General features: G+C 49.4%; 1 protein-coding gene across 9 annotated transcripts in view; it reads right to left on the bottom strand.

Annotated features, from left to right (window-relative positions):
* Positions 1–27,669, bottom strand: part of SLC22A23 (solute carrier family 22 member 23) — a 188,189-nt gene that overhangs the window by 13,349 nt on the left and 147,171 nt on the right. For 5 of the 9 annotated variants that reach the window (XM_035295057.3, XM_035295051.3, XM_035295054.3 and 2 more), the window contains 6 exons: positions 16,765–16,892; positions 8,067–8,169; positions 5,125–5,357; positions 3,674–3,706; positions 3,529–3,552; positions 2,424–2,547 (listed from right to left, as the gene is read on the bottom strand). In XM_035295057.3, coding sequence (XP_035150948.1) covers positions 2,424–2,547; positions 3,529–3,552; positions 3,674–3,706; positions 5,125–5,357; positions 8,067–8,169; positions 16,765–16,892 — 645 coding nt within the window. Of the gene's footprint in view, positions 1–2,423; positions 2,548–3,528; positions 3,553–3,673; positions 3,707–5,124; positions 5,358–8,066; positions 8,170–16,764; positions 16,893–27,669 lie in introns of those variants that run through there. The other 4 variants (XM_035295053.3, XM_035295056.3, XR_013533801.1 and 1 more) reach the window with 3 other exon arrangements.

Genomic DNA, 27,669 nt, shown 5'->3' with positions numbered 1-27,669 from the left:
TCAGCCCAGCACAGCCAGCAGCTGCTTCCAGATCCACCAAGGACCCCAGGCCACTTCCGCCCATGTCAAGCTGGGAGAGGCGCATGGTCAGATACATGGTTCCTCCTATCCCGCCTGCAAAGTCACCCAACTCCCAGTGTCTTCCAAGTGAATCTGATGAGCTGTGCACTGGCTGACAACACACCTGGCCTGGGCCTGAATGGGGAGCTAGTTCTCTGTCATTGTGAGGTCTGGACAGTATCTCACGAAACAATACTTTACTTGGCCTCTATTATTATCCTTGGGGTAACAGATTTCTGCAAGCCTTTGTTGCTTTTTGTTGTGGAACAAGTATGAAAAGTATGAAAGCATTTTTTGAAGTTTTTGCAGAAAATTTCATATCCTCGTATTGGCTTCTGGGCAGTCCATCCTGGCCCCTTACCCTTTGCTGCCAGAAGGCTTATCTGTAACATGGTGTCACAGGGAAAGGCTAGTTCTGTGCTAAGAAAGTTGGAGCTCATGGACCCCAGGCCATCCATCCCAGCTTCTCTTGAATTTCTCTCTGTCAAGTGGGGGGATGGGAGGGGAGTCCACTTCCATCCCAGGGCCTCCATGGGAACTGTTCCTGAGTACATTTACAAGAAAGGGCTGTGGCCTCCTGATGGCATGGGTGAGAAGGGCTCCCAGCGAGAAGAGGGATTTGTCAGGAATGCTAGACATTCTCCCAGCCTGGGCAGGGACCCCCTTTGGACTCAATTTCCTTTCATCCTCTGCAGGCACAAAAACATCACCAAGGGTCACATACTTTTTCTAGTTTGTCATCTTGGCAAGCTGAATCTGAGAAAGCGTTTGTTAAATTTCTATCCCCAAATCTTTCCTGGTTTGAATTAAAGAGGAAAAGGATACAGCATTTCCTGCAGTCTAGCTTGCCAAGCCAAATCTAACAGAGAATAATGAACCCTACCAACTGCCAGAGTTAAGAGGCACCCACCAGCCCCCCAAAAGATGCATAATCAGGCAAAGGCTGCAAGAGGCCAGCTGGAAACCACAATGTCTGACTGTGGCTTCTGCTCTATTGAGAGACTTGCCTTGGCTGTTATCTTTGATAAAGGAGGGACATTTAGGTAGGTGAAGGGAGGACAGGGAGTGAGCTGGCCGTCTGCCTGAGGTGTCTGGCAACTGCAAGCACTAAATAAGCTCCTGACTCATCTCTCCCCTGTGGCTTCTGCAGAAGGGAGAGACAGAAGTTACTTGGCACTTAATCATACAATACCTTGGCATTTCTGCCCAGGTACCCAGGTACCCATAGAGGCTAGGCCTCTATGATACAGATCCAAGAGAATGAATTAGAGTGCGGATGTGAAGGTGCTGGTGTCAGCATGGCTACTGGAAACGTGGGAAGGAAGAAAGTCCACAGACCTGCCTACTTGCTCCCCAAGCCTTCCCCCGCACCAGAGGGGCTGAGATGATTCGCCTCCACATAGCCTGCCTTGGAATGGAGTGGCCCCTACTGGATTTTGACAAGGGTGTGACCATGCGGGCTTAGTTCATGGCTGCGCTCCTGCTTCCTCTCCAGTTCTGTTCTAGGAAGGCACACGCATGAGGAAAGCTGACGGCACTCCTGTAAGAAGTGCAGTGTGGTATAACTCAGGCTCCTCAGTAAGTCACAAACGGTTTAGGAAAATGACTGCGGCTGAGTGATGCCCTTTTAGGGGAGGCATGCCTGTTTATTAGGCTGCAAGCATGGCAGCCGTCAATGGTGTGTAGCACCATGAACCATCACCCAGGGACAGAGATGGCGCCAGGAAGCGGCCGGCCTCACTTTCCGAGCTAAAACCAAAGCAGCTGAGTGCAGGTCAGTCACACTGTTGGGAAGGATGAAAGGTCCATGGACTCCACGAGGCTGGGACTGCGCTCTTGTGCTTTCTGGGCCTAGTTCTTGGCACACAATGGCTCTCCATCATGTTTCTTAAATGAGTCCATGACTCACTTGCTGGGCTTTCTTTCTTTGGGTTCATGACATCAACTTCCCAGGTCAGTAAAAAAATAAGGGTCTTTCTACTTTTTAAAACATTTTGAGATAGCTGAGCTGTGAAGTCTCTCAGCAGAGCTGGCAGCACAGGGTCTGGTGGAAGTGGGGACAAGTGCTCTGCTGAAGTCCCCCCTCTGGCCAGTCACTGACATGTTTTCTGGGCCCAGAGTAGCTCCCTGTCTCCCCTTCCTCCTGCTGCTTCCTGGACAGGACCCCAGGAGCAGGTTCTCTTCTGACTCTCGGGAGCCTCAGGGTTGGGTGCAACCAACACCTGAGCTGTGAACCACGAAGCCAACGTGCCCAGAGCCAGCAACGGAGCTGATGCTGGTTAATCCCACACCAGCCTGGAGCCAGGGACTCATCTTTGAGTCCTGAGAAGCTGGCATCCCCTGGGGTGTCTCCCATTACGTACCTTATCACTGTGGGGGTGATCTCCGCACAGAAGAACACGCTGAGGCTCCCCACTGCATGGGAGGCAAACATGCCCACGATGGAAAATGCGATGGAGAATTTGTCCTTGACGCTGTCACTCATCCCTGGCAGATCAGAAGAAGGGCATGGTGAGGGAAGAGAGGAAGCCAGGCCAGGGCAGGAGGGAGGCCCGGGGCTGCACGGCATGGCTCCTCCCCTCTGCCCAGCGTGCGGCAAGGATGGGTGTGCACTTCCCTCTGGGGACCAAGCAGCACCTCCAGGACTAGAAGCCCAGAGCCCCTGAAGTAGGTTCTGGGGCTCCTGTGAGTCCCTGTGTGTCAGGCATGCTGGAGCTCATGGCAGCCTCTACTGGAATTCCTCAGCCCAGAGCTATGCCTGGTGGGAGGGCAGGCTGGTATGTCCCCAGTGCCACACCAGCGTCCCTCTGCCCTGGCCTACGTTTGCTCCAGAAAGGGCCCTGCTCTCCACAGAGCCCCCACTGCCTCAGGTCTGATGTCCCAATGTGTGGGACAGGGTAGCTGAGTCAGTGTTGATTTAAGGACACAAACAATCAAGCCACAGAATTGATCGCCCCAGAGGGAAAGTGTTCAACCCATCAAAGCCCTCGGAAATGGCGCCAGAGACCGACCTCGCACCAGGGCAGTGTCTGGCACCGTGCATGGGCATGCTGTCAGGCCACACAGCTGGGGCTCAGCTCAGCTCCCACGGGGCTGCAAAGAGGGCAAGCGCTCCCCAGGGACACGGCGAGGGCTGGGGCAGGCCAGGCAGGTGCAGCAGCAGCTTCGAGGTGCAGGCCAGGACTCTGCTGTCCCCATGGCTGGAGGGCAGCAAGCTTACATGAGTCAAAGGGGGGCACTGGCTTCCCCTGGCAGCACAGACAGCCGGGCCCCAGCACTCCCGGGCACTCTCACCCCACCCAGATGCTGTCCACAAGACAAAGCATGTTGGTGCCAGGCCAGGGCCTGTGCCTGGTGTCAGGGGAAGGGGCGGGGCATGCGTGCCAAGCAGCACAGAAACAGGGAAGCACCGATCGCTCTTTCTAGAGGCAACAGGGAGAATACAAATGTATCCGTATAGTGTCCAACCTACGGCCAACTTCAGCTGCAGTTCTTGGAGGGCAAGGGGGAGAAAGAGAGGAAATGGAAACCACAGGTCCGTGAGTCTTCCAGAAAACGCCCATTTGGATGCAACACAAGATGCGGACGCATAGCCCATGCGCTTGGGACTCACCTGAGTCTGGGTGCTGGCTGTACTTTCCAATCACTGGGCCCGCCGACAGGATCACAGCCACACGCACAAGGGCAAAGCAAGCGGGAAGAGAGGAGAGAGCACGTTAGGGGTGGAGTTAGCTCAACGTGTTCCCACGTGTCTTGCTTCCAGAAAATTCCTGTCCATGTCTGGGATGGCGCTGGCTGCCAGGGCAGTGGAAGTCATACTGCACTAACACAGATCTTTTTGGTAAGAAGACAGGGGTTAGAACCGCTGGACTCAGAGCCTGGGGATGAAATGGAACTGTTACAGTGAGACCGTAGCAGGTGCAAAGGGTGAGCTTCCTCACATATAGAGCCACCCATGGGTCACTGTGGCCTGACTGAAGCAATGTCAAGTGCTGTGGGGAGTCCCTGCTGGCCCAGCTCTGCCCCTCATGGCTGGCCGCTTGGGGTTCCTGTGCATTCCTGTGCAGGGCAGAAGGGGCACTGCAACACCAGGGGGTGAGGCCCCTGCCACTTCCATCCCACCCGTGTGAGTGGGGCAGAGTATCCCCAGAAGGGCAGCTGGGGAACGGGGATGGAGGGAGACATCTACCACGTCTGCATTCCATTAGCTAAGCCTAATAGCGTCTCCCGGCAAGGGACAGATTGCATAGGAACTGTCCAAGTTAGAAAGCTGCTCCTGAGATTGAAACAAGCCATCTCTAATCCAGGCTGCACGACAAGGCCGCTCTGATCAGGGTGCAGTGGACAGCCCTGGCGTCTAGTTCTGAGAGCCTGGGTTCATTTTCCTTATAAGGGCAGGGGAGCCCTGTGGGGTGGATGTTCCTGCAGGGTCCCAAGCCTGTCCCAGGAGGACCCTGCCAGGGCAGGAGAAGAGGCTCAGAGGTCCTGCCTGCTCATGTCACACCCTGGGCTGGCCACGGAGGTGCCGTGGGGTTTGTCCACACACAGGGGTGGGTATTTGTTGGTGAGGAGCTACACAGAGCTTGCCGGAGCGGCCTGATGGATTCTCTAGCTTTGCCTTAGATTATTTCTAACTTTTACTGAGAAATTCTTTGGTTCAAAGAGAAACTGATGAACCCGGGAACATCTGCTGAAAGCAGGGCCCCATGGGAGGGTGACAAAACAGATTATTTCCCCCTTAATGTCACGAAAAAGAAACAATCCTCTTTCTTCTTTGTCATGTGGTGAGTCACACAGAAGCAGTGTACCCTTTAGCAAAGTCCCGGCCACCAGACTCGGAAGGAATAATAGTGCAGCCTGGGCCAGGCAGGGGAGGAGGACAGCCCAGTGCCCTCTGAGGCGGGCTCCACAGACGCTCCCATGGAAGCTCTGTCCTCTCCAAAGCAGCTCCTTCCACCGACAGATTTTAGAGTGGCCACTGGTGTCCGACCCAGCCCTTTCAAACACCCTTGGGGGTTAGGCAGCTCCCCTCCCCACACCGGCCCGCCTCCCCAGCCCACTCACAGTTGAGGAGCCCGAGCTGCAGGAGCGAGGCCAGGGCGGTGAGGATCATGAAGAGCAGCAGCCCTCCCCGGCGCCCGAGGAACCGGACCACCAGGCACATGGCCAGGCAGGACACCAACGCGATGCTGGCCGTGGTATAGTAGTCGGCGTAGAAGTTCTCTAGCAGCGGCACCTTTACCTCATGGCCCATCATGCTCCTGGCGAAGCAGTGGTGGATCCCGTACCCTGTCAGCCTGCAGAGACAGTGAGGATGGCGGTGGGTGGGCTGCGCCATGCCAGGGCCTGCTCGCAGGGTCGGGTGACCAGGAGACGGAGAAGCAACTCAGTGTGTCATAGAAAAGCCCGTCATGACGGAACCATGAGCAGATGCAAAAGAGGAGACGTCAGAGAAAGATGGAATGCATCCCCTGGTGGAGGTCCACGCTCAGACTCCTTGCCGTGGCTTTAGTAGACAGGTGTGGGCACAAGAGCGGTGAGTTCTTTGGTTAAAACAACATGTGCTTTCATGGGAATCCTCCAAGACAAAGCGCTTTCTGGTTACTGACTCATCTAATCGGGGTCACACAGCAGACCCTGTACACCCCCACTGCACAGCGGCAGGCGGGGCAGAGCAGCTCTGGTGAGGCTCGCAGCAGGTAAGAGACAACTCAGAGACAGCCTCTCTGAGTCTATGCTTCTTTGGGCACTTAGAGTTCTGGAAAGGTGGAGATCTACCTATACCAGCCTCAACTCCACCCACACAGCCTGGAGGAACCAGGCAGAAGCCAGGCCACTGGAAGGTATGGTTCTCAGGAAACTCTGTCTTGATTTGTTTTTTGAGACAGCCTTGTTCTGTTACCCAAGCTGGAGTGCAGTGGTGTGATTTGGCTCACTGAGACCTCCCCTTCCCTGGTTCAAGTTATCCTTCCACTTCAGCCTCCCAAATAGCTGGGATTACAGGCACTTGCCACCATGCCCAGCTAATTTTTGAATTTTTTGGTAGAGATGGGGTTTCACCATGTTGGCCAGGCTGGTCTCGAACTCCTGACCTCATCAAGCAATCCACCTGCTTTGGGTTCCCAAAGTGCTGGGATTACAGGTATGAACCACCATGCCGGGCCTCTATTTTGATTCTTAATTTATCCCCGTTTCCTCCAGACTGCCCTGGGTCAAGCTTCTTTACTGCCCCACATGAGTGTATCAACCTGCTGGGAAATGTGTCTGCCCTGGAAAACAGGCACAAAGGCATGGCCGCGCCCTCTCAGGGAGGCTGCTGATGGCCATCTATGGGGTGCCTCAGGGCTCTCAGGAACCTCTGGGATGTGCCTGTGCGTGATGAACCTGTGCTGCTGAGAGGGTTCCTTGTTATGTCTGCTCTCGGCATCCATCCAAGAGCCAAAAACTCCCCTCCTCTCTCCCAGCCACCCTTTTGTGCTTCAGGGAAATCTAAGTACTTTTCATCCAACCTTGAGGATGCATCAAGGTCAACTGTAACAAACTCTGTCATAGGGGGAAGCCACCCAGTGCCATGTGGATGCCTTTCCACTCGGGAAATATGCAGAGGACCCAGCCCCCGGGCAGCAGCTTTATAATCCAGCAACTGATTTTGTTCACTGAGCCTCCAGAGTTCCTCTTCTGGCCTGCTGAGATCACAGGGCAATCTTCTACCTTCTTGTTCTGGTAGAAATGAAGCCTCCCCGACCACAACAGGTCACCTGAGATAACAGAGCCGGAGAGCTTGGTTTCCGTCCCCACGAAATGAATTGTTAAAATGGAAACTTGCCATCTTGTCTATGTCAAGTTTCGTTTTTTCCAACAACATAAAATTTGGAGAAACCATTCAACTCCTAATGCCACCAGCTCACATAGCATCTACCTGAGCCAGACAGCAGTGGGGTGGCCATGCCCAGTGCCAGTGCTGGGTGGAGGGGCTGAGGCTGGGGCCCAGGGCTTGGCCTGGTGTCACTGTGGCTGTGGCAGGTCTCTTGCCTCGGCCTCCTGAGCTCCAGGACAAGGCTCTACTGTTGCTTTGGCGGTAGAGCCTCTTGTACCCCTCCCAAATCAATTTCAACCCAAAGCCCCAATATGGAGAACTGAAGAAATGAGCTGCTTTGACAGAAAAAGCTGTGGGGATACTTGTCCCTGAGCCCTCACCCTGGGCCTCTGTCTTCCTTGCCTGGTGACAGCCCTGAGACCTTTCAAAAATGAGTGTAACACCCCAGATGACCTCTAACCCAAATGAGTCAAATCCCTCCCCTGCCCAACCTTAGTGACCTCTGACCCTGAACAAGGGACCACATTGCCCAGTCGAGGCCACTGAGCTGTCAGTCAGGACAGGAGTGATCTTCTAGGTACACACCAAACCCAGGGACTGGGCTGCCAAGAATCTTCGTGAGTGATGCCCCTGCCCCTGCAGGACCCAGCAGGTGGGGTGAGACTTGTCCTCTGTGACTCATGAGTTCACACATAGGACCATGATATTCTTCCACAGGTTCCATGTCCCCACCCACCTGCCGCCACCCGTGGCTGCCCTGGGGCCTCTGGCCAGGCTGGCTGTGGGTCCAGGAAGAGCAGGGCCAGCTACAGGCAGGGGGCATGGATGCCTTGCAGCCAAGGCCTCATCGGTCTCGAATCCCCTGTCCTGAGGCAGGGCTAAGAAGCTCCAGCCTTGCAGCATCCCCCACCGTGCCCCTGAGGAAGTGCATTCATGTGCATCCTGGTTTCCTGGGCCTCATGGGCATGGGAGAGGCCCTGCTCACAGGATTTACATGCCTGGGCTGGGGGTGCTGGCTGCTCGAGGCTTCCGGGAGGGGGAAGTCGATACCTTCTAGCCCGCCCATGTCACTCTTCACACATACCCTTAGGATTCCAGGTTCAGCAGGGTAGGGCCCTGGTCTTCACCGATGCCCGCCTTCTTCCCCGGCCCCCTCCCACCCAGCTGGCACTTGTCCTCTGTGACTCACGAGTTCACACACAGGACCACGATGTTCTTCCACAGATTCCGTGTCCCCACCACCTTCACGATGCAGACCTTCTTGGGCCTCCGGGAAAGCTCCTTCTCCAGCTCTGCAAAGAGACAGACCCTGTGAACCCTCGGCAGGCACCCACAGAGGACTGGGGCAGCCAGCACAGCCCTGGCTCCCCAGTTCAGCTCCACAGAAGGGAAAGAAAGCCTTTTTCTTTTCTTTTAAGCCAGCAGATAGGGTCTAGGTTTCAGGATAGAAAGGCTGGAAACCTAGACCCGCCTCCAGCTTTGCAGTTCAGGTTTCCCTAGGGTGCCTGAGAGGGCGCCAGGTGCACCGTCAGCACGTTTCCACTGCAAAGCCTTTTTTTGGAACCAGGCAGAGTACACACAAATAAACACACAGCATAGACTCGGTTCACTTTTGTCTGAGTACAGAGCTCAGGGATGATATTCCAGGCGACCGAGCCACTCTTTAGGCCCTGGGCAAATCTAAACGAGCAGTTCTGTTCCGTACGGTCTGCATCCACTGTTGTCACCTCCGGCTCCGAGACTGGGAAGGCCACACCCAGATACACTCCTAAGCCTTGTGGGGTGAACTTACCACAGCTGTAGCTACTTCTGCAGAAACTGCCCTTAGGGCATATGAATCTTTGAAAGACAAAACATAAGTGAATCCATCTGCGTGTATGTGTCCATATGCGTACATGCACACATTCATACGCATATGTACACGTGTGCACATTTTAGTTAACAGAAATCCTTGGGAGCTGGACAAGTTTGCTTTCAAGGGATGTGACTAACTATAAAGTCGTGAGACTGAGTTTCTTGTGCGGCTCCTGCCACGCTGAAAGCCCCTCTAAAGGGAGTCTGCCAGCCCTGTGTTATATTCACCAGGCCAATGGGCCTGTGGAGGTGCTGGGGTCCATTTGGCAATTTACAGGGAAGATTCAGACTGGAGGTGCCCTGGCCTCCAGGAGCTGTCTGCCTGTGCATCAGGGAGCAGGAATGCCACTCAGCCTTCTGTCACCTCTCTGCCCTCCTAGCCTGCTATGTCTTCGTGGAATAATCCCTTTCTGGGGAGCTTAAAAAAAGACTTCCCGAATCAGAGGGGAACTAGGACTCTTCAAGACCGTCAAGGTCATGAGACACAAGACCGAGCAGCTGTCAGACCAGGAGACTAAGGAGGGAGGAGGACGAGATGCAGTCCTGGGCGGCACCAAATAAAGGCTGGAGTTTGGTGAATAGTAGTGTTCCAATGTCACTTTCTTAGTTTTGACAATAGTATCATGACAATATCAGATATTTGTAGTTGGGGAAGCAAGTGGGGGTATATGGAGATTCTGTAGTATCTCAGCAGCTTTCCTGTATATCTAAAATTATCTAGAAATAATACATTTATAAAATAAAAAAAAGCGGGGGGAGGGGAGGCCTCTGTCTACCGAGGAAGGCTTCAGTGCTGGGAGGAGTGTTGTTGCCTCTGGAGGGACCCTCCTATTCCCTCAGGGGCTGCGTCTCCAGGACCCCGGTCTTGTGCTTCTAAGGGCCACTCTGAACCCTGGATGACCCAAATTCAGTCCTCCTCTTCCACCTCCTTCCTGCCATCCAGTGGCTGGAGGGTTACAAAGCTCCTTCATTACAGTTTGAAGAAAACGTGTTGCTTAACTGTAGGGATTTAACTTTTTATTCAAACACATTGTTTTTGAACTCAGTGCCACCAGCCAGGGCACAGAAGGGAGAAGGAGAAGCCTTTTTCTTGTCTAAGGGATATCAAGCCTCCTGAATTTCCAGAACTTTCTTCCTTCCCATACAAGGTTGAAGTCTGTGTGCAAGCCAGCGCATTTCAGCTGCCAGCCCATGGGTCCTCTCAGCTCCCAAGGTCTCCTGACCATTATTTTTCCTCAGCAAAAATGGACCACTTTGACTACAGGAACAGTTACTCTATGCAGAGAGCTTGAAAATAATCACGGTTAACAGAAAACCTTGGATCCAATGATCTGAGGATCTTTGCTATTAGAAAACTCACCAGAAACCAACTGTAATAGCTACATTTTCTCACCATGGAAGACTGAAGAGAATTTAAATGTCCATTAGCATATTCATATAAGTTTACAGTTTTAAAAAAAATACCCCCAAATGAACTCCTAATATGTTATTGTTTATGAAGTATGATGTTAAGGAAGCAAATACAGGCCAGGCCTGGCGGTCACACCTGTAATCCCAGCACTTTGGGAGGCCGAGGCAGGCGGGTCACGAAGTCAGGCGTTTGAGACCAGCCTGACCAACATGGTGAAACCTTGTTTCTACTAAAAATACAAAAAGTACCCAGGATGATGGTGTGCACCTACAATCCCAGCTACTCAGTAAGCTGAGGCAGGAGAATCACTTGAATCCAGGAGATGGAGGTTGCAGTGAGCCGAGATCATGCCACTGCACTCTAGCCTGGGTGACAGAGCAAGACTCCATCTCAACAACAACAAAAAGGAGCAAATACAATTGCATTATGACCTGAGCTTTTTAAATAAAATTAAACCTAGAACCCAGCATGAAAAACTGACTGTAGTCTGCAGAGGTAACTGCATTCTTCTAAGTGGAATTAGATTAACCTTTCCAGGGCTATTGATACGTTGTCAGGGTGTCTATTACTCACACCACCAGCCTTGTTACTCACAACACCACCACGAAACTTCCACAGCACTAAGTCTATTCTTCTGGGCCCAAATCTACAAGCTCTGTTATAGAACATTTAGATGGCTCTAACACCCTCAGTGGTAGCTGAATCCAAGAGGCCTTTTTGTCTGTCCAGGTATCAGATGGACATCTAGAGACTTCTCTAAACTCCTCTGCACGGAAATGAATGGGCAACAGGGAGCCGAGCCAGGTTGTGTGACACTAGCCTCCAGGACATGCTGCTGTGAGCACCTGGCTCTCACGGTCCCCCTGAGACAAAGGAGGAGGACGACACATCAGCCTGCTTGACTAGAGCCATCAGAAAATTTCCAACCAAAAACCATGTCAAGCCTACTGATTGATGATCCAGGTACGTCCAACTCCATCCTGCAGCCCCTGTGCCTCTGCATTTTCACCAGGTCGGGGCCGAGGTCTGGGTGCTGTGAGGAGCCTGATGAGCTTGGGCAGAAGCCCAGCTTCTGCACTTCTGGCTGGCTCATTGGAAGAGCTACACTGTCCTTGCTCTTAGCCCAGCTGCTCATCTGTGAAGGAGGATAAAGCGCTTGAAGGCCAGATGGGAGAACTCCTCAGGGAGCACGTGTCCTCCCACCCGTGCTCAGCAAAGCCAACATCTCCCAGCTTCCCTTCACCAACAGAGCAAGGGAAAGGATGCCCTGCTGACCCTGCTGATCCACTGGAAGGAGGGCGTGACCTCTCCACATCTGGCCATCCAGTGTGAGAGTTAACAGGCTTCCTGCAGACAGCAGAGAAGGAGGAGGCAGTGGCTGCTCACCCAAGACCAGGTTCGGGAGGAGCAGGGAAAACACACAGAGGACTGGAATTTGCTTGTGTGGGGTGTGAGATAAACTGGCTTTACTGTTGTCCTAGTGGACGACGCTAGTGCATTAGGAGTGAAATTGGAAAAATACCAATTATAGAGCTAGAAAGCAAGAAAATAAAAAAGAAGGGGTAAAGGAGCAGGAGGAGGAGAAAAAAAGAGGAGGGGAGGAAGGGAAGCTGCCACTTCTGCCACAAGAGTCATTAAAAATGCACACTGGCGCACGCCTGTAATCCCAGCACTTTGGGAGGCTGGGGTGGGTGGATCACGAGGACAAGAGGTAGAGACCATCCTGGCCAACATGGTGAAACGCCGTCTCTACTAAAAATACAAAATTAGCTGGGTGTGGTGGCACGTGGCTTTAGTCCCAGCTACTCAGGAGGCTGAGGCAAAAGAACTGCTTGAACCTGACAGGCAGAGGTTGCAGTAAGCAGAGATGGTGCCACTGCACTCCACCTGGCAACAGAGGGAGACTACATCTCAGAAAAAACAAAACAAACAAACAAAACTGTACACTAAATGCTCCAAGGAGGCAGCCCTGAGCCTCACACCCGTGTTGGGAAGTAGAAAAAGCACCTGCTGCCTTTCCCACCAGCCCCTCTCCCCTCCGGGATGGATTTAGAATGGGTCCACTCAGCCACTGGAATAAATGCTTTGAAAGCAAGCGTAGATAAGCATCCATAGGAATCTTATCATGAAATCACCTTAGACAGCACAATCTTCAATGTCTAGCCAAGCTTTCAACAACTGACCTGGCACCGCGACCTCTCTCATCTCTGTCCTTTTCTGCCCAGGCACAGGCTCCACCTCACCCGAGCCTAATGAGTGAGCCACAGGCTCACTTATTTCGGAGCGGCAGGGAGCCAGGACCCCATGCAGCCTGCCTGAGGGCAGATGTCACTTTTATCACTTACTGGTGGTGTGACATGCGCAAGGTACCTAGTGTGGAACGTGGAGGTGGCCTGACACATCCACCCTCTTGTCATCCCAGGATCTGAACACATTGTTAAGACAGAGTGAGGCAGGTCAGGACAAAACCCAAGCTCTGTCATTGCTAAGGGAAGGGGGGAGTCCCACACTGGGCAAAGATGAGGACGCTCAGATCACAGACTCACCCATGTGCCCTGGCCATGCTAGGCAGATTGGCTTCTCTGGCATAAGGTGTGGGGCTGCCAGGAGAGGACTGACGCTGAGCATGGAGGATGCCTGCGCCCTGTACGTTCCTCCCCACAAGGAGAGAAGACAGGAGCGCATTTGCTCTCCCTCCCCTGACGCTAGAGGATCATGGAGTTCCTGTTCTCCAGCACTCAGCCTCTTTGTGCCCGTTCTGTTCCTGTCAAGTAGGGAGAACAGCTCCTTTCCCTCCTGAAGCTCAGATGCAGATGAGATGTGTGTGAAGCATTCCCCATCAACCACCGTACCTGGCAGTCACTGTCCAGTGACTTTTTGCTTATCTTACTATCTGCTGAGCATTCTACATTAGAAGATCTGAAAACTGAAATGTTCCAAAATTGCGTATTGTTTGAGCGTGCACATGATTCTCAAAGGAAATGCTCTTTGGAACATGTAGATTTAGGATTTTTGGATTTGGAAAGCTCAACTAGTAAGTCTAATACAAATATCCCCAAATCCCGAAACATCCGATCCCCGAAACACTTCTGGTCCCAAGCATTCTGGATGAGGGATGCTCAGCCTGCAGGACTGAAGGCACAGCCTTGTGTGTGGCACTCATCCTGGGTCTCATTTTTGCATTAGGCTGCTGGCCATGTGGCCACATTAGAAACCAGCGGGCCTTCTGCTCCTGCTATAAATGCTCGAAGCCTCAGGATTACGAGATGGGAGCGTTGTTAGCACTTGGGCACGTGATGTGATATGAAGGCTGCAGGACTGACACTGAGAGAATGATACCCAGGAACACACCCTCATATCTGAACTAAGTCAGCAGCCAGGCCACTGAGAACACCCAATTTGCTAGAAGATAAACCAAGGATAGCTTTACCAGAGAAAAGGAAATAAGAAATCTGGGAACATCAGGTTTCCTCCTGGCATAAATCCAAGGTTAGGGTGACCGACAGGGCAAGGGGCAGCCCTGCTGGACCCCACACATACTCCAGCCAGGCCCAAGATGTTCATCTACCCAGAGGCGATGCAACCTGCAATCCTAACCCTTCCTTCCTACAGGAGCCCTGGGTTTGTTTAGCCCATAAATATTCACGGCACGCCTGCTATGCGTCAGGCTTTCATCTGGGCTGCTGCTGGGGGCACAGAAGTGTCTGGCTCTACAGACAGGGGCCCTGTCTTGTCTGGTCTCGCAGCTCGGCAGGGGTGACAGGCACTAATAAGGAACCCTGCAATTATTTGTCATAGCTGGGATGAGGGGAAGCAGGGAGAAGGGCTGAAGCTATAATCGTGAATAACTGGAGGGCTGACTTGATCTCTGAGGAGCTGGCCAAGGCAAGAGTGGGAGAGAGGACAGGGAGTATGCACGGGGAGGGCCCTGTGCAGAAGAAGACAGTGCATCCTGGGAGCCAAGTGAAGGCCAGGGTGTGGGGCGCAGGAAGGCCGAGATCAGAGAGGGCCTCTGCGGTGGCTTGGGGGACCTGGGGTCTGCCTGAAAGGCACTGGGAAGCACTGGAGAGGCTTGAAGCCGGTGGTGATGTGATCAGATCATGTGTGACCTGGTGGCAGGGAGGACGGAATAAAGCTGGGAGCCCAGCCAGCCAGCCAGGGCGCAAGAGGGTGACAGACATGAGGCTCAGAGCGGGTGCTGGCTGTGGGATTAGACAGGGTCATGGGAGGAAGAGTCCATGCAGAAAACCCAGTCTGGGCAGAGGAAGCTGGAAGTGGCAAATGTAGCCTCTGAAGGCACGTTGCCTTCTCCGGCACTCAGCACACCTGACAGCTGGGGTGGCAGAGCACAGAGGCCATTGTGAAGGGCTGCTGGGCAGAGCGAGTGCCTGAGGACTGCTCCCCATGGAGGTGAAGGTGAAGCCTCTCTCCTCTTTGTTAAGTCCCGTGTCACCAACTACCTCTCACCCAGCCTCCTGCCTGGGACACTGGAACGGAAATAAGCACCAGCAAAACTCATAAGCAAAGAAATAAATTTTTAAAAAGGATTTAATACCACTTTCCAAATATAGGAGGGAAATGAATCAGTGTAATTAGGATTGAGAAACAAGCTACTCCCAGACAATATTTTAACGTGAAAGAAATGGAGTGTGATGACTTAATTAGGGAAATACCACAAACAAATTGTCCTGTAAGCCTAAGAGCATTAACCTGCTAATGAGTGAGGTCTGGAGAAGTCTGTGGAAGCCATCTGGACCATCCAAAACGAGCAAGCACAGCCCCGCTGGAGAAACCTCGACTGAGACTCACTGCTCCAGGCAGGGAAGTTTGCATCTCCCCGGAGCTCTCCCTCATGTTAGAGCATCATGGCAAAGCCACCCCTGCTGGACTCTGCGGGTCAAGTCCTAGCTCAACTGCTTAGCAGCTGTGTGACCTGTGGAAGCTACTTAGCCTCTCTGTGCTTCTGTTTCCGCAGCAGCAAATTGGGCTAATTATAGTGCCTCTCTCATAGGCTGTCATGGAGAAATAATACAAGTAAAGCACTTAGGACTAAATATTAAATATGAGTTAATATTTGCACATTCTTTAGAAAAGTAACTGACATGTAAGTGCCATGTGAGTGTCATCTTGTTTCTTGTCATTGTCCCTGGATAAGAAGGGACGACGGACGCACACACCTGCACTCAGCACTCTTCACGTCAACCAGACCTGGCTCACGGCCTTCTTTGGTCCAGCCAAGCAAAAGCTTCGAGCGTCCCTGGGTAGGCCCCACCCCACCTAGTATATGGTCCAGCCTGGCTCTCCTGACTCTCAGGGCACTGCACAAGTTGGGGCAGAGGATGACATCCTGGCTGAGCTATGGAAGCACCGAGGAGCTTCTAGTGACATAGTGTCCCCGATCTTCTGAACTGGGAGTCTCACGAGAGGCCTGTCCAGGTACCAACGGCTTCTCTGATTCAGGGTTCCCGTGCATCCCTTCCCATCATAAATGGATACCTGCAGGGCACATTCTCCCACCTCACTCAGGCCTCTGCTCACCTGTGCCCTGGGAGCGAGGCTTCCGCAGCCACTCTGACTGCAGTCACCTTCCATCCCTCAGCCCTCCTGATGTACGCACGCCTAACTTCCCTGTCTGTGCGCCCCACCTGCCTGCAAGCTCCGTGAGAGCAAGGCTTTGCCCCTGTCTTCTCTGCTCTAGAACAGCGCCTGAAACACAGCAGGCATTTAGTAAACACCTGCTGGTTTAATGAATGACTCATCAACACAAGCATTTCTGGTTATGGGGGAAAATGGGCATATTCTCTCTTGGACAATGGCCTGGATGTTATTTTCCCAGGGAATTTTATAACAATAATCTACCCCAGGTCTTCGGTTAGGGCAGTGAGTCAGAGCTTGGGATGAGCCCCCCCAGTGATTTTCAGAGGGAGCTCTGTATACCACTTGCATCAAAATCTCTTCTAGTGCTTATTCAAAACGCCAAGTTCTTAGGGCTTATCCCAAATCTAGTGGGTCAGAATCTATGAGTGTCACGAGAGGCCCAGGAATCTGGAGTTTAACAACCTCCTGGTGATACGTGTGGATGTCCAGGTTGAGAACCCCACCTAGCTGTGTTAAAGCTCCCAACACACACAAATTCTATGGTTCTGAATAACTGTCCAAAAACGCTTCGCCTTCCCGCCTTCAGCTGCCCAACAAATAGGTCATGGCCAGGTAAAGGCAATGGTGGCTCTCTGAAGATCATGCTTAGCAAAGGTGAGGTCATGAGGGCCATCTACGCCCTGAGCCAGCGCTCTGGCCATGTTTAAACCTGGCAGGCAGGCGGGCTATGGGCCAGATAGCCAGATCTTCCCTTGAGCAGTGTATGTTGGGCTCAGGGCACACTTCTGGATTCAGGCAGGAGGTGAGGAGAACCAGAGTGTGCTGGACTTGATCGTGAAAGAAACCAACGCCTAGAAAGTGAGGAGAATGTCGAGGCTGCTAATTGCCCTTGTGCAGGCCAAAAGGTCACAGGAGAAATGTACAGCTGGTTAAAACAGCTGTTGGTGCCACAAAACCAGCCCAGGTATCAGGGACCTGCCCCATGGAGCCTCTTTGAGCCTTGGCCAGCCCGTGGTGTGCTCACCTGGCATCACGCCCTTGATGTCGCTCTCAGGGCTCACGCAGTTCTTCTGTGTCAAGTGGAGGATCAGCCTCTTGGCAGATTCAAACTGCTGGGTAGCCATTAGCCACCGGAGGGACTCAGGGAATATCCTTTAAAGACACAAAGGGAATGGGTGAATGTCTTCCAATTCTGCACAGCACTGGGAAGCGTGGCTTAGGTGTGGCCCGGGAGCTTCCCAGGCAGGTCGCGGTCAGTCTCCAGACACGCATCAGCCCAATCAGGGGAAATAAAACTGTGGGCACTGAAACAGTCCCAATGTTCTTTTCCAAAGTGTAAAAATCGAGACCTTAAAAATGCTTAACCAAAGTTAAAAACCACGCGTTCTCACCCACATATGGAAGCTAAAAAAAAGTGATTTCATAGAAGTAAGAAGTAGAACAGAGGACATTAGAGGCTGGAAGGGTGGGGGAAAGCTGGGGATAGGGAGAGGTTGGTGGAAGGATACAAAATTATAGCTAGGTACAAGGAGCAAGTTCAAGTGTTCCATGCCACTGTAGGATGACCATCGCTACTAATAATGTAGAGTTTTACATCACTAGGAGGAGGAAGTTAAATATTCCCAACACAAAAAAGTGATATTTGAGATGATGTGCATGCTAATTACCCTGATCTGATGATTTTACATGTATTGCACCATCACTGTGTACCCTATAAATATGTAGAATTACTATGTGTCAATTAAAAAATAAAAAATAATTTAAAAGTATAACAGAGTAGCAGATAAGAACAAAATTCTACCAGCTATGTCAAGAAATCAGTATATGCCTTTCAAAGTAACCATGATTTCTTTTTTTTTTTTTTTGAGACAGTGTCTCACTCTGTCACCAGGCTGGAGTGCAGTGGCGCAATCTTGGGTTAAAGTGATTCTTGTGCCTCAGCCTCCCGAGTAGCTAGGTCTACAGGTCCACACCACCACACCCAGCTAATTTTTCTGTTTTTAGTAGAGATGGGATTTCACCACGTTGGTCAGGATAGTCTCGATCTCACCTCGTGATCCACCCGCCTTGGCCTCCCAAAGTGCTGGGATTATAGGCGTAAGCCACTGTGCCCAGCCATAACCATGGATTTCTAAAACATGCAGAAACAATTCATGGAAGGCTGGCGATTTTTTTGTATTTTATCACAATAAATAGTAATAGAATAATTTTACATTTAAAAAGTCACTTCCCAATGCGACCAACCTACAGTTATTTTCAGTTTTGGAACACAAAAGCTCACTCTCCGGGGTTTCCTTCAGAGCTCTTTCCCTTTTGCTGCTAACTGCACGCCACTTGTCCCTCAGACATGCCACAACACAGTGGTTTTGAGTTTTACCAAAGCAACAACATCTATTTTTTTTAAAAGATGGAATCTTGTGAGGAGCTCCAATACAAAAAAAAAAAAGCTAGTGTTTTCTTATCAATTTTATAAATTTACGCTTATGACATGACAATACTTCCAAGCCCCTCAAAGAGAACACCGTGACTGCGCAGAGCAGGAGTTCCATCTCTGCAAAAGTCCAAGTCATCAAAGCCTGAGAGTGGATGTATGGGAGTGGGTGTGGCTATGGGCTAATAATACTTTACTGCAAAGCAGAAAGCTGACTCCCGACTGTTTGGGAGACAAAAAGTAGAAATCAAATCTCAGGATGACAGCCCTAGCCTCTTGTAGCCCTCAGCGTTCTAGGTATCACTCCACTTTATTTTAGTTAAATCCTTTCAAGAAAGTCAGGGCTGATGCTGGTAAGAAGTTATTATAGCTACCTAACACCTGCTTTGCAAGCTTGGGAGAGTTTTTAAATGACTCTAGCAGCTGGAAAAAGTATTAGTGGGGTTTCCCTCACGCCAGGCCAGATTCATTATGTTGGAGACTAAACCCCAGTGTGATAGTAGCAAGAGAAAGGGCCTTTAGGGATGATCAAGTCATGAGAACAGGAGGCTGAAGAGCGGTGCCTTGCCCCTTCCTGCATTTGAAGACATGGAAGCCTCCCTCTATGAACAACACACGCTTGCCGGACACAGAATCTGCGGGTGCCTTAATCCTGGACATCTCAGCCTCCAGAACGATGAGCGATACATTTCTGTGCTTTACAAAGCCTCCAGACTAAGGTATTTTGTTGCAGCAGCAGGAAGAGACTGTGAGAAGTAGAATTTTTTTTTCAAACTCACATCACTACTGATATCTAATAACTACTGCCTCCTCCTTACTTATTTGAAGAGAGTTCACATTTCTATTTGTTTGTAACTGTGCTTTACATAAAGAGCTGGTTCCCACTGAATTTAGTGGTACCTTTGGGATGGTCTGATCTCACTCACTCTGGGAGACACGAGAAACTTCTTGAAGAGCTAAAAGCTGTCCTGCTGAGCAGGTGTGTGGAAAGCAGGAGGCCTTTGCGGCAGGGACAGGGGGTCTCCAGTCATCTCACATGGAAGTCCCAAATGCGAATGTAGGCATTGATTTTTTTTTTAAATAATCAAAGTTAATGTTTGTTTTACTGGCCTCTAGCTATAACAAATTAATTGTGAATAACATAATCCAAGCAAATAGAAACGCTCAGATACATGACATTCATATTATATAGTATTCACATTTTGCTGTATTTTAAAAATCAGATCTTTTCTTTATAATAAAATAACCAAATACAAATGCTGACCCCTTGTAATTTAAGTTCTGATCTATAAAATTTCCATCTTTCTGATGCATTTGGGTTTAGTATCTTTTTCTGATTTCTCAGGACAGACATAGAGGTCATTATTAATTTTTCTCATGTATATTTAAGACTTTGAAATTTCATCTAAGTATTATCACTTGAGATACATTTGTGATTTGATTCTAAATATTTTGTGATTTCCATAATTTTTGCTTATCTCAGAAACAATATATGAATACATATAAATATGTTAAGATGACAGCACAAGTGATTTTGCAGATGGACTCTACAGTTTTAAAATGTGGCATACAACATGGAAATTTGTGTCCTTTCAAAATAATTAAAATTTATTTATATCAAATGCTTATGGAACTAACTCCACGTCAGGAAATGGATTTTGAAAATCAAGACCGTAAATGAAGAACAAGGCCCAGATGACACGGCAGTGGAGGAGCTGTGCCATACCTTCTAACCCCTAGGGCCAGACCCCCAAGGGCCACTGCCCAGGGCTGAAGGCACAGGTGGAATGAACAAGCGGGGAAGAGCCTCCACAAGAGGACGTAACTTTTTCATTGCCCCCAGCAATCTCAAGTCCTCTTCTTTGATGTATCCTCAATTGTTACCTAAAAGGCGGGGAGAACCGTGGAGATGTGCTCACTATACAGTTTTGAAGCCAGGATGGGAGGTGAGTGACAGCTCAGGGAAAATCCAAACTGAGGCATGTCTGAGTATGGACATTTGAGTGGTGTCATTTTGCCTTCAAGATAAGGCCCCTGTCAAATGAGTTAGGAAGAATTCCTTTTGTTTCATTTTTCTTTTGGAATAGTTTGAAAAGAGCTGGTATTAAATTTTTAAGGGTTCATTAGAATTCAGCAGTGATGCCCTCTGGTCCTGGATTTTTGTTTTTTGGAAGACTTTTTATGACTAATTCAATCTCATTACTGGTTATTGGTCTGTTTAGCCTTTCTATTTCTTCTTGGTTCAGTCATGATGGGCTGTATGTGTCAGGAATTTACCCATTTCCTTTAGGTTTTTGAATTTATCGGCGTATAGGTAATCATAGCAGTCTCTGATGATTCTTTGTATTTCTGTGGTATCTTTTGTGATGTCTTTTTTTTTGCTGTTGTTTCTATTTATTTGGGTCTTCTCTTTTTCTTAGTCTACCTAATGATTTATGCATTTTTAAAATCTTTTCAAAAAAAGCAACTTTTTGTTTCATCGATCTTCTCTATGGCTTTGCTAGTCTCAATGTCATTTATGCCTGCTCTGACCTTTATCATTTCTTCCCTTCTACGGCTTTTGAGATTAGCTTGTTCTTGCTTTTCTAGTACCTTGAGATACATCATTGGGTTGTTTATATGAAATCTCCCTGGTTTTTTGGTGTAGGCATTTGTTGCTATAAACCTACCTGTTAATGCTGCTTTTGCTGTGTCTCATAGGTTTTAGCATATTGTGTTTCTGTTTTCATTTGTATCAAGACATTTTTTAGTTTCCTTCTTAAGTTCTTCCTTGACTTATTGGTTGACTTATTCATCACTATGTCACTCAATTCCCAAGCATTTGTACGGTTTTGAATGTTCCTCTTGTTACCTTATTTCTAGTTTTATTCCATTATGGTCAGATAGGCTACTTGGTATGATTTTGATTTTTAAAATTTTTTTGAGACTTGTTTTGTGTTGTAACATATAGCTTAATCCTGGAGAAACTAAAACTTTCTGCATAGCAAAGGAAACAATCAACAGACAGAAAAGACAACCTACAGAATGAGAGAAAATATGTGTAAACTATTCATCTGACAGGGGATTGATATTTAGAATATATAAGGAATTCAAATACCTCAAAAACAAAAAAAGAAATCTGATTTTCAAAATGGACAAATAATCTGAATAGACATTTCTCAAAAGGCACAAATGGCCAAAAAATACATATAAAAAATGCTCAACATCACTACTCATCAGGGGAATGCAAATCAAAACCACAATGAGGTATTTATTGATTCACCCCAGTTAGGATGGCTATTATCAAAAAGACAGAAACAGATGCTGGCAAGGATGTGGAGAAAGGGAGCTCTTATATGATGTTGGTAGGAATGTAAACTAGTACAGTCACTATGGAGAATAGTAGTAGAGAGGTTCCTCAAAAAACTACAAACAGAACTACCACATGACCCAGCAATCCCACTACTGGAATTCATCCAAAGGAAAGGAAATCAGTCAAAGACACATCTGCACTCTGAATTTACGACAGCATTATCTGCGATAGCTAAGATGTGAAATCCACCTAGGTGTCCAACACAGATGACTGGATAAAGGAAATGTGGTATATAGACACAATGGAATACTATTCAGCTGTAAAAAAGAATGGAATCCTGTCATTTGTATCATCATGGATGGAACTGAAAGACATTGTTAAGTGAAATAAACCAGGTACAGAAAGTTAAACACTACATGTTCTCACTCATGTGGAAGCTTAATAAAAGGTAATCTCATAGAAGTGAAAAGTAGAACGGAAGATATTAGAGGCTAGGAAGGGTAGGGAAAAGGGAGGAAAAGGGAGAGATTGGTTAAAGGATGGAAAATTACAAGAGATGGAGGGATATGTTCTAGTGTTCTATACCACTGTAGGGTAACTATAATAATATATCATATAGTTTCAAATATTGAATGTTCCCAACGCAAAGACATGATAAATGTTTGAGAGGGTGGATATGCTGCATGCTGTGATGTGACCACTATACATTTAACGTAGCAAAACTATGTATCCCACAAACACGTACAATTATGATGTGTCAATTTAACAGATGCCATTACAAAGATACAGGCCTGCATTGTGGATACTAGGCAGATACTGAAGTTACTGGAATTCCATCAGTCCAGGCATTGAGTCCCAGAGAGGATTCAATTCTGCTGTTCTCCTTTCTTATCTGGGCCCACAGAGCCCTTGCCCTTCAGAAGAAAAGTCTCTCCTTGTCCCAGACTTCAAAGCCATAGGCACAGATCAGAGCCTGGGGCAGGAGGGCATGTGTGCAGCCCAGCAGTGCAAGGGCAGACAGACCTCTGAGATTCTGCCTGCTCCTTAGTGACCACTCACTCATCTCTGTCATACTCAAACTGGGTCTAAAGACAACACAGTTTGGATACCTAAAAACTGACAACAGCAAAAATCAATGTCTTTATGAGAAGTGATGATGAGCAAGTACCCTTCTAGAGAGACTCTGAGAATTGCAAAGCTCACGGAAAAGATTTCACGGACAGTATTGTTCACACAGGCAGGAAGTGACCTTAGGATTTAAGAAGTGGGTATGGACCTCTTTGGGAGCCCAACATTTCAATGGGTCTCCAGATTGCTTTTTCTAATACGTACCGAACATTGTCATCTCAAATGAATGTGTAGTGACAAATCCATTGAGTGAGTTGGATGGAAGCCTGCATGGTGTGGATTACAGCGGGGGCATTCCTAGGCAGGTGGTCCAGGGGCTGGCTGGTGAGGGGAGGCTCTGGGAAGTCCAGGCTCGGCTTGGGCTGTCTTGGAAGGTGAGTGGCAGCAGGGCAGGCCCTGCATCCCCTCATACTGCTGGAGGTGTGTGGGGCAGGACCCAGAGGTAAGGCATGGGGGTGTGGGACAGTGCGCTTGTTGTGTTCAAAGAATTGCAAGCTGATAAACTCGAATGCTGGGAATGAGGTGAGAAGAGGTGAGAAGAGGAGAGGACTCAGGGCCCAGGTAGCAGAAGATCCTGAGCCTTATGGGCTCTGATGAGCAGCAGCCACAGGACTGGAGTGGACTGAAGTAAAGAGTGCTCCCCAGGAGATCTGGACATGAAACGAGGGACAGACTTCCCTTAGCCACACTGCTGTCTCCACGGGCAGGCAGCACTGCCAATCACCTTCCCCACGATGGGATTTATGACCAACAGGCATGGTTTCACCAGCTTCCCCCATGTCTAATGCTTTCCAGTTCATTGTGTAGTGGCACTATGATTGCTCCCATTTTATAGTTGGCAAAATTCAGGCAAAGAGAGTTCAAGTACGTTGCCTATTCCACAGCTATTCAGTGGCAAAGCTGGGATCTGAACCTAGGCAGTCTGATGAGAGAGTGCATACCCTTAACCTCTGTGGACACAGCACAGCAGCAAATCCATATTGCCTGGATGGCACACCAGTGACTGAAGTCGGGAAGTACTGCTCCGGAGAGCATTCCTCCTCTGGCGTTCCCAATGCCACCAGCCCAAAGGGAGCAGGTGGGGAATACTTCAGTTTTATGATGCAATCCATGAATTTAAATTTGCTGCAAAATCATAAAGAACTCATTGGTCTGTCAGCCTCTGAGCAAGCCCAGGGATGGTTGTTTTAGTTTGGACCATGTGCAGTGTAGTTGCATTATGGGAACTTAATATGAAATCTCTGCTGACAAGTACATAATGTAATAAAGCCATGCAAATTAAAAAGCCAGCCAAAGGCCCAGGACTTGAAGAAACAGAACTGAGCCTCAGAGAAATGGATCATTTTCAACAAATATCAGGAAGCATGGTAGGTAGCTGGAGCCACATCTTCCTGGTGCATCCTCACGTGTAGACAGCCAGAGAATGACCTTGAGAGTGACTTCAGCAACTGTAAAATACAACCAGGCATAAAAACCACAGCAGCTTCTCTGGGAGAAAGTCTTGAAGTTGGCTCTCAGAGTGGCTGTGGCCAGGATGGCAGTGCAGGAGGAGAGGCGCAAGCTGGAGGAGTCTCACTATCTTAGTCTGTTTGAGTTGCTGTAAAGGAACATTGGAGGCTCTGGAGGGTTATAAAGAAAAGAAGACTAGCCCGACCAAGATGGAGAAACTCCATCTCTACTAAAAATACAAAAATTTAGCCAGGCGTGGTGGCGCATGACTGTAATCCCAGCTACTAGGGAGGCTGAGGCAGGAGAATCACTTGAACCCAGGAGGCAGAGGTTGCAGTGAGCTGAGATTGTGCCACTGCACTCTAGCCTGGGCGACAAGAGCGAGACTCCGTTTCGAAAAAAAAAGAAAAGAAAAGAAAAGATGTTTATTTGGCTCACAGTTCTGTTAAGGAAGTGTAGCACCAATATATGCTCTGCTTTTGGTGAGGCCTCAGGAAGCTTTTACTCATGGTGGAGGACAAGGGGAGCTGGCATGTCATGGGGTGAGAATGGGAGCAAGAGAGGGGGAGTTGCCAGGCTCTTTCAAACAACCAGTCCTCGAATGGCCTAATAGAGAGAGCTAGCTCATTACTGTGGGGAGGGCAGCAAGTCATCACATTGGCGGGGGAACCACCCCCATGACCCAAACACCTCCCACCAGGCCCCACCTCCAACACTTGGGGGCACATTTCAACATGTGATTTGGAGGGACTCATATACAAACTCTATCACAGGTAAGGGAAAAAGAAGTTGGTTCATGCAGCAAAGGGCTTCTCTGAAGCCACAGGAGTAGAACAGAAGTTTCTAAAGCTGTAAGTATTTAATTCTTTACTTTGTGATGGTACTATCATTATCCCTACTTTACAGATGGGAAAACTCAGGCCAAGAATGTTCAAATACTTCTCCCAGGATTATACAGCTATTCAACAGCAGAGCCGGGATTTAAACTGACAGCCTGACTGGAAAGACTGCCAGGCTGGGAAGACCTAAAGGAGCCCAGCCTTCACACCTAACAAGTGATTGCTCTAAGCTGGCCAGCTCACGGATCCCCAGGGCTTGGGAAGGTCGTGGGCAGAACTAAAAGCCTCCATTCACCCTCCAAGCCCTAAACCCCATGTGGGGAGCAAGAGGCAGAGAAGGACAGAGAGCCCTGCAGAGGTTACTCAGATACAGAGTGGATAGTATTTTTCTCTTTGCTTCTAAAGAGCCGTTCAGGACAAGGATTCTGTCTAGAGCAGAATGTTCAAGCCGAGGTCACCCAGGACCAGGAAGGAACAGGCAGAGATGCTGCTGGGCTGTGTGTCTGCGATCTCTCAGTGGTAGTGAGAGGCAGATAGCTGCCTTCCCACCAAGCAGGTGCCAGCATCCCCAGCGCGGGGTGGATACAGCAATGGAGGGTCACAAGGATTCCTCCTCTAGGGTGAGTAGGATGCTTGCTAATTTGGAGGATCTCACAATAGATGTTTGCTGATGAACTGTGAACATGCTGAGCAGATGGCACACGGCAGTGCTACGCCACACACAGGTGGCACTTGGTTACTGACGAGGTGAGGGTGGGCATAAAACCTGTGTTCTCAGCAGCACGTCCAAGCAGCTGTCCTCACTGGCTCTGGGTCTCAGTTCATCTTGATGCTCTGATCCCCCACATTCCAGTAGAACTAGGGGACTGTGGAGAGGGCTATTTCCTCCTGATGACACGTCTAGTGGACCTCTTGTCTGAAGGCGAATGACAGATTGGACACAAGCCCTTTTCAAAAACCCCTTCAGGATGGTTAGAAGGTCCACAATCTTCATTCATGATTCCAGAACCCCTAAAGTATTTTGGCCATGATACCTGAACTGGCCTGAACTCAACGCGGGCAGAACCGAACTGGGATACCAGTGCCTTTAGCCTTCAGTTGTCCTTCCTCGTGGAGCCCCGCTGATGTTCCACTGCAGGGTATTTGTATGCTGGATGACAGACTAGCACCAGGCCTTACTGGCGTCCAATATGGCATGGATCTCGGATCAGCAAGAGCTGCACAGGAACCACGCCATGGTGCATGCTGAGCACCTGCTGGTACAGCCCCCTGCCCCGGGACACTGCCCACAGCAGTTGGAAGCAGTAATCGTCTGTGAGTTACAGTGGAGGACACTGGAGTCAAGAGTTTGGCTATGGAATTAATTAAGCAAATCACAGATAAACCCATTCGCTACTTAAAAACTAAAAATTTACAGATTCCATCAACGGATGACTGGATAAAGCATGGTCCATCTGTAAAATGGAATATGATTTGGTCTTGAGCAGAAAGGATCTGACGCCTGCTATGGCCTAATACGGGTGAAACTGGAGGACACTGTGCTCTGCAATAAGCCAGTTGCAGAGAGATGGACACCGTGAGGTTCTGCTCACATGAGGCACTACAGGAGTTCGACACCAGAAGGTGGAGCGGGGGCTGCCGGGACCTGGGACCAGGGAATGCGGAGCTACTGTTTAATGGGCAGGCAATTCTGTTTGGGAAGATGAAAAAGTTCTAGAAATGGACAGTGGAGATGGTGGCACAACATTGTGGATGTGGTCACTGAGTTGTGGACATGGTCACTGAGTTGCACACTTAAATATGGTTAAAGTGGAAAATTTTATGTTATGTGTATTTTACCACAATTAAAAGAAAATATCACAGAGAAGAAGAAAGCCCCCCTCCCCCGATACCACTTACCCCAATCCCAGTGTCTGGCACTCACCTTCCCATCCTCCACAGCTAAGCCCTCTCCAGCTGGGCACGTGTCCTTCTAAATCGTATTCAGGGCATCGACTTGCACCTGCATCTCCAGGTGCCTCCTCCACTATGACACACTGCCGCCACACTCAGTGAAAAATGCCAGTCTCACTCTAAAAATGCCCTTCCTTCCAGACTGGCACGTTTGCCCACCTGGTGCCCAGAGACAGTTCCCCCAGGTGTGTGCAGTGGCTCATCTCCTGAGGTCTTGAATACAAGCACATTAATGCCTACTTGTAAGGAGAGGGCACTAACTCAAGGTCAATGGAACCTCACAACAACATGTGAATCATGCCATTTTCCAACATGGACTTGGGACATAAAACCTAACATAAAACCACAGCTTGGGCTGGGTGCAGTGGCTCACAGCTGTAATCCCAGCACTTTGGGAGGCCAAGGCAAGCGAATCACGAGGTCAGGAGTTTGACACCAGCTTGACCAACATGGTAAAACCCTGTCTCTACTGAAAAATACAAAAATTAGCCAGGCATGGTGGCGTGGGCCTGTAATCCCAGCTACTCAGGAGGCTGAGACAGGAGAATCACTTGAACACGGGAGGCAGAGGTTGCAGTGAGCCGATATTGTGCCACTGCCCTCCAGCCTGGGCCACAGAGCGAGACTCTGTCTCAAAACAAAAAACAAAAAACCACAACATGGATTGGTGGGTCCCTTACCCCATGGCTTCAATTAATCTAAAAAGAGCCAAAGATCAGGCACTTTGGGAGGCTATGGCAGGGCAGGAGTTTGAGACCAGCCTATCTAACACGGTAAAACCCTGTCTCTACTAAAAATACAAAAATTAGCCAGACGTGGTGGCGGCCACCTGTAATC

This window comes from Callithrix jacchus, chromosome 4 (genome assembly GCF_049354715.1).
Source record: "Callithrix jacchus isolate 240 chromosome 4, calJac240_pri, whole genome shotgun sequence".
Lineage (NCBI taxonomy): Eukaryota > Metazoa > Chordata > Mammalia > Primates > Cebidae > Callithrix > Callithrix jacchus.
This window is presented reverse-complemented; position numbering and strand designations above follow the sequence as displayed.